Source organism: Microcaecilia unicolor, chromosome 4 (genome assembly GCF_901765095.1).
Source record: "Microcaecilia unicolor chromosome 4, aMicUni1.1, whole genome shotgun sequence".
In the NCBI taxonomy this organism is placed as follows: domain Eukaryota; kingdom Metazoa; phylum Chordata; class Amphibia; order Gymnophiona; family Siphonopidae; genus Microcaecilia; species Microcaecilia unicolor.
Window position 1 is genome coordinate 223190249 of NC_044034.1, and position 7334 is coordinate 223197582.

At 40.8% G+C, this 7334-nt stretch overlaps 1 protein-coding gene across 1 annotated transcript; it reads left to right on the forward strand.

Annotated features, from left to right (window-relative positions):
• The first annotated feature begins 4089 nt into the window (after positions 1-4089).
• On the forward strand, positions 4090-4410 carry CEND1 (cell cycle exit and neuronal differentiation 1). The gene has a single exon (XM_030202466.1). It carries the CDS (start codon positions 4090-4092, stop codon positions 4408-4410), a length of 321 nt encoding a protein of 106 aa, XP_030058326.1.
• Positions 4411-7334: the final 2924 nt, after the last annotated feature.

Sequence of the window (7334 nt, forward strand, 5' to 3'; positions counted from 1 at the left end):
ACTGATTTGTAAAAGGGGCCCTGAGTCATAATCAAATCAAATGCCGCAGTTAGGTCGAATTGTAATAACAGCATTTGATGACTTTGAGCAACCTGCATTTGTATTTCTGCTAGAAGAGTCTCTAATAGAGTTTCAATACTGAAACCTCTATGGAATGCAGATTTTGTAGAGGAAAGGATATTATGATCTTCTAAATATGCAGTTAATTGATGGGCTATAGTACTTTCAGTTGTTTTTGTAAATAGTGGAATTCCAGCTACCAGCCTATAATTAGAAAGTTCCCAAGTATCCTTAGTGGAATCTTTTAAAATAGATGTCAGAATGATATTACCCAATGAAACTGGAAAATAAATATAATAAAAATGAGAATGTTATAGTGCCTTTGTATTGCTCCATGGTATGACTGCACCTTGAATACTATGTGCAATTCTGGTCACTGCTTCTCAAAAAAGATATAACAGAGTTAGAAAAGGTACAGAGAAGGGCGACGAAAATGATAAATGGGATGAGACAGCTTGGAGAAGAGACAACTGAGGGGAGATATGACAGAGATCTATAAAATACTGAGTGGAATGGAACGGATGGACATGAATCAAAAAATAAAAAAATAATAGGACTAGGAGGCTCGCAATGAAGATACTAAGTAGTAAATTTTAAACAAACTAGAGAAAATATTTCTTCACTCCATGTGTAATTAAACTCTGGAATTCATTGTCAGAAAATGTGGCAAAAGCAGTTAGCTTAAAAAAGGTTTGGATAATTTCCTAAATAAAAAGTCCATAAGCCATTTCTAAGATGGACTTGGGAAAATCCACTGCTTATTTCTAGGATACTGTCAAAATACTAGGGCGTTCTACTTATTATGTCCAAAAGAACACAGCTATAATATTCAAAAATAGAAAGTAGAAAAGTAAGTGCCACCAAGTGCTGTTCTGATTGAATTTCAGGGACGTCTCATATAGTCACATTTGGCTGTATGTGCCAAAGAATACTCATGTCTACCAGCCGTGACAGTCTTTAATCATTGACGGCCCCCACCATCCAATTTTTATAAGTGTTTTGTATGCAAAAAATATTAATGTGAAACGTGCTTGGGGCACACTCTTAAAAGCAGTAGGAACGTGCTTGGGGCACACTCTTAAAAGCAGTAGGAAGGCATCAATTTATACCACCACTGTTTGCGCTGTCTCATGTGTAAACTCAAACATTCAGCAACTACATGAGACTCAATCACTTATCTGTATATATATTGAAGAGCATCCAGGAACCTTTATTATCCCGACAGGACCTGTTTCGCTGGGTTGCTTTGTCAAGGGATAATCGGTTTCAACTTCTTGGAATGCCTTATGCTCTCTCTGTACAGGCATTCCAGGAAGTTGAAACCGATTATCCCTTGACAAAGCAACCCAGCGAAACAGGTCCTGTCGGGATAATAAAGGTTCCTGGATGCTCCTCAATACATATACAGATATCTCATGTAGTTGCTGAATGTTTGAGTTTACACATGAGACAGCGCAAACAGTGGTGGTATAAATTGATGCCTTCCTACTGCTTTTAAGAGTGTGCCCCAAGCACGTTTCACATTAATATTTTTTGCATACAAAACACTTATAAAAATTGGATGGTGGGGGCCGGGACTGTCACAGCTGGTAGACATGAGTATTCTTTGGCACATACAGCCAAATGAGATTATATGAGACGTCCCTGAAATTCAATCAGATCAGCACTTGGTGGCACTTATATTTCTAGGATAAGCAGCATAAAATCTGTTTCACTGTTTTGGGATCTTGCCAGGTACTTGTGACCTGGATTGGCCACTGTTGGAAACAGGATACTGGGCTTGATGGACCTTCAGTCTGTCCTAATATGGCAACACTTACATTCCTATGTTATAGGTTTTTGGTAGGTTTTCGAGGGCTCACCATCAATATAAGAGGTAATGGTGAGATTGTACCTTGGACCTTTTATGTGAAGTCCACCGCAGTGCCCTCTAGGGTGCCCCACTGCTCTGCTGGGATGTCTGTGTGGCTAGTCTGCTAAGAATGCTGGCCCCTCATACATCCCAATGGCTTGTTATTGTGCATTTTCCCTTGGATTTTTTTTAATGGTCCAAAAAGATAGACACACTGAACATTAAAACATCTAGCAAGTGGTCATTTTTTAAACAAAAAGTTGGACATTTTTCTGGTTTGAAAATGGCCATGTTCAATACTGGATTTTTGGACGTTTTCTGCAAAAACACCCCAAATCGGATTTAGATGTCATATCGAAAATGCCCCTCCAGAATTTCCAGGGTGGAAAAGGGCACAGTTGGGATGGGAGTGGTAGTTATGCATGTATCTTACAATATATATCTATAAGCACCTGAACTTATGCAGAAAATGTACACCTGTCTCATGGAAGATGTAACTTTGTGCAGAAGCTCTCAGGGCGGTATTTTGTAAAAGGCACATAGGTACAATATATGGTACCCCATTGCAAAATTATGTGAGAAGCAAAACTATGATAAACACAAAAGATTCCATAAACATCTCACAAGCCTCTGTCTCAAAATGGAAGTTAACTGAGACATGGCTTCAAACTGACTAGTCAGAAGTACTCCATTTTTTAAAAAAGAAGAGGTAATGGGGTTGCTTTTGAACTTGCATGTGGTGACTGGATCCAATATTCATCTTATTGGTTTCTATAAAAACTATTGGTAAAATTTTGACATATGGCCATTTTGAGAAAGTTCAGGTTTTAAATAAAGATCCATCCCTAGGAAAATAACCAAGAACCACACGATATTGACATTTAGAACTTTGCTTAGTCATTCTCTGGCATATTTCACATTGAGGAACTTGAAGAGAGATATGTGCCTCTGTGCTCCAAGGTACCAGTGAAAACCCTGAAAAATCCCCTGTGTCTCCTAAGTAGATGGCAGCCAGTTTCAGTGGTGTGTGTATAAGGATGTGAAACAACAAGCTGGAATATAAGGAGGAGAGCAGGTGATTTTCACTCTTCTTTCCCCCTGTTTTCTCTTCCCCTCATATCTCTTCCTCTTCACAACTCTCTTTTTCCCCATTTCTCATGTGTCCTCTTCTCAGGCCCATCACCAAACCTATTGGCACCTCACGCAATCCAGGCATGGGGCTAGCATTAAGGGGTTGGATCCTTGAATGATGCCACCAGTTGGCCAGGGTTTTCCCTCTGATGACACAGCCAGAACTAGAGGCCATGTACGAGTTTGAAAGAATTCTTGCAGCCACTGTAGTGGCAGAGTCAGGAGTAAATGTGGTGCCCCTTCCTCTAATGAGACTCACTGGTATACACAGAATCTAGCATCTCTCTTCATCTCACTTGCCTCTTTCAGCAGCCCTGCCTCACCCTTCCATTTATTTCCCTTCCTTTCTCTGTCCCCATGCCACTGTCTATTACCAAGTACGAATGACTGACTCCTTTCCATATATATAATACATCTGATTCTAATTCCTTGAATGGTCAGTACCCTTCCTTTCCTTGTCTCCACTTCTGCAACATGAAGGGAAAAGTTCAGTATAAACTGGCTCTGGCATCCCTAAGGTATAAACAAACATTCATAAAGTTATAACATGACAATACATAATCATCAACTCTCACTTAAGGAGAAAAGTTTACATACCTGGTAAAAAATAAATAATTTTTGTATTTTTCCTTTAACCTCCATTGTATGCCTATGGAAAATTAAGTTATTTCCCTCTTGCCACATTCCTCAATCACAAGATCTTTCCTCATTGGAGTGTCTTGTTTCTTTATTTAATATTCAATTTGATATCATAAGGCAGTTTACAACCACAGAGCAAGCTTCCCTCTTTTCACGATTGATTCTTTCTTCAGTCCCACAGGTTCTCCATCACCACAGAGGAAATGAGCTAAGCGAATTCTCACCAAATCAGGAACAAGTTCTGTTGGACAGGTGTCACTTCCTTTAGATCCTTCGAGGTGTGAAGGAGACGTGTGAAGGGTGCAGAGTTCAGGGAGGAAGCCTCAACCACAAGCCTTGTCAGCATGGAATCCAAATCAAGATCAAGTGGAAGCAAATCTGACTCCAAGGTTGCTACTGCTGGCAAAATGGAAAAACCCTCTGTTCCTGAGAGAAAAGAAAATTCTTCCAAAGAGCAGCCAGCTGCCATGGGCAAAAAGCCCCATGCTACAAACGAGGCTACACCAACAGAGAGCCACAACCTGCCAAGGTCAACCCCCTCCAGAGCAGAGGGCAGAGAACCTGCTGGCCCAGTCCCTGAAACGGACAGCAAAGGCAGTGGTACTGAGGAAGAAGAGAGCCCTGGTGGCTTTTATGAAAACATGAAGCCAATGCTGCTTATTGGAGGCGTGGTGATAGCTGCCTTGGCAGTGATTCTGGGGGTGGCGTTCCTAGCCCGGAAAAAATGAAACACCTGGGTCTTGGAAACTAAGGAGAGAAATACCATCTGTACAGTTTTCAAATCAATGCATGCCACAGATTCTATACCTATTCAAGATGTACACCTAGTTAAGAACAACCCTGTGTAAGAGGAATGTGCCAGAAGTACCCAGTAAGAGTAGTTCACAAATGCTTAGCACCCTTTCATGTAACCTAATGACCCATAATACTGCACAGTGGAATCCTCTTACAACCAACAATTATTTCAGGAAGAAACAGTATGATGCCATCTGCTGAAATAGACTCCATTTCCATGGCAGTCTGGTAAACATAAAGTCCTCGCTAATGCTTCTGGACCATGAGAAGAGCATCCAAATCATATGCGGCAGAAGTTGGCATCTGACACTTGGGTCTCGTACTGCAACAGTGTAGTGCAGGCCAGAGAGTTTCCCTGGATATCATGAAAGTACAAAACAGGTGAACAGACTTCTGTAAATGGTATTTCCAGCAATTCACTACACCATTAGGTTCATTCACTGCAGGAAAGGAAAGCAAACTTTCTGGAATTCAGTTTATTAGGGGAGTCACTACAACATAATGCATTACATCATCAGGGTTCCTACAGTAGAGTCCCCTATATCAGTGCTCTCAGAATAACAGAATTCCAAATTATCAGGATATACCTATAGTGCTATTCTGTCAAGGGACTACATTAGGGGAGTCACTACAACAGCATTTTGTATGCCTAAAGAATCAGTATCGCAATATTCATTATAACAAGTTTCTAGTGTAAGCAGAACTTGGCTAGGGTTGCCTCTTGATCCAGGGCAATCCTGACAGCCTGGTCCAGTCCTAGATTTGTCCCATTATATCTACTAAATTGTAGTCCTGCCTTTCCCAGAGAAATTGGAACTGCCATTGATGCAATGGGACAAATCCAGAACCAGGGGCTGCAGGGTTGACCTAGGCCAGGTGCCAACCCTAAACCTAGCATTCTCTGAAGAGAATGCAGACATGTGCTAAGCCCTGGATTTTTTAAAGGACATTCTGGATGTTATTGGGGGAGGGGGGTTCCTCCCAAACTTCTATTCCATTGCACTTTGGTATTTACAGTCTCCATGCCTGAATTTAAGTCAACAATACATAACATTTGTCAGGAAGGGTACCAAGAATCCATAACTGGCCCAAAGTCTCCTTCCACAAAACGGGTCTGATCACATAAGAGTGAATGAGTGTTTGCCCAAGGTCCCACCATTCAATAATTCAGATTTTTCAAGCATGGCTTTGGATCTCCATATAGACCAGAAGAACTGAGCATGGCCTTTGCTGGGAGCTGTCCTGGGGTCAGCACCAGTACTTTTAAGACTCCATATCACTTAGCACAGGTTGAGCCCGTCCTGATTTTAGCTCGTTGTATGCATGGAGACGTAATTCTGATTTCCCAAAGAAAAACATCACCATGCATGCAATGGAGTCCAACTGGGATTGGCTCAGTCACATTGCAACCCTATGTTCTGTGAGACACCTTAATGCAGAGACATGTTTCCACAGCTTCACATAAACTGTGAAACCAAATTGCAAGGAGCAAAAGGAACTGGACTTAGAAAGAATATTAGCCTATTTAGCCTAAGATATTTGGCAGAGAAGATGGGGGCAATGTCTTCTGTGCTATCATTCGGCAAACTCTGAGCAAGAAAACAAAGATTATCAGATGTTTCAAGCAAAAAGCTTCCATATATTCAGTTGGAAAGCAGGAAAAAAAAGGTTTTCAAAATAACGACTTTAATGTACAGTAAGGTATGATAAGAAATAAAGAAGCCAGCTGGATAAAAGTGACTCTACCATCTGCCTTATGCTTGGCAGTAAAATAATAGCAGAGCGTCCACAGTGATCATTGTCGCTTGATGTTGTGTTTGCTTGACAGGCACATATAATCAAGGTCCTTATCCCGCTACCCAATCCATGCACCTGACTGAGAAAATTCAGCCAGGGATTCAAAGTCTCTTTGACTTTGTTTTAAAATCTCCAAAGAAAAGTAGTGGTGGTGGTGGGGAACTATTTCTTTAAAAAGTAAAGGGGTGCTCCCGCTTCTTATATTTTCTGAAAAAATTAAAATCTGTGAAGCTCTTTTGGTAGTTTTCCCTATAGGTGGGCAATACTGGTGCTGAGTGGGCTCTAGAATGCCTTTTGAGAAGTCACAGTCATGTCTCCTTTTTACCTTAAAACACATTTTCTAGCTCCAGTATATTCTGCACATCTGTAAAAACTTCCATGCTGTTCAAAAATGTTAGAGATTCCAGAAGAGCCAATGATGGCTCTTAGATCCTGGGTGAAGTGACGGTACTCTAAACAGAAATTCAAAAGTACATCCGTAAGGAATATGCTCTTGCAATTTATACTATGGTCAGAAGATGTCACCAGTACTCCCATACCGACAGAATGCAGTGGGAAACTCATGCCAGATTTTAAAGGATGGAGTTAAAATCTGTTCATCCTGTGATATTTTGTTCCCTCACAGAATACCAATTTTCCTCTCTTGAGAGTAGAGATCCCAAAAATTGACAATTGCCCTATTAGTCAATGAAGATTAAAGTAAGCCTTTCTTTTCTTCCTGTGATACTTGGGATGTTGACTTGTGTTTCACCCACTCAACAAAAACTAGTAGTCACCCCAGAGTAAGTTGGTCTATTTATAAGGTGGATGACTCCTGGCTGGATTTATCCTTTAGCTTGTTGTTGATTTGTACCGAGTTCCTACCTTGCCTTTTCACATGGTCTTTGTATGTACAGTACTGACTCCAGCTATTGCAAAACTTCTGTTGATCCATCTTCTGTGTGCTGTAGGAAAGTATAAGCAGTCCTGTGTTATTGTATCTGCTTTTAGACAAAGTGTCCAGCTTTTGTTCTTATAATCCTTGCATTCCACTCACAGTGGCAGAGCTTCAGTTAACCTT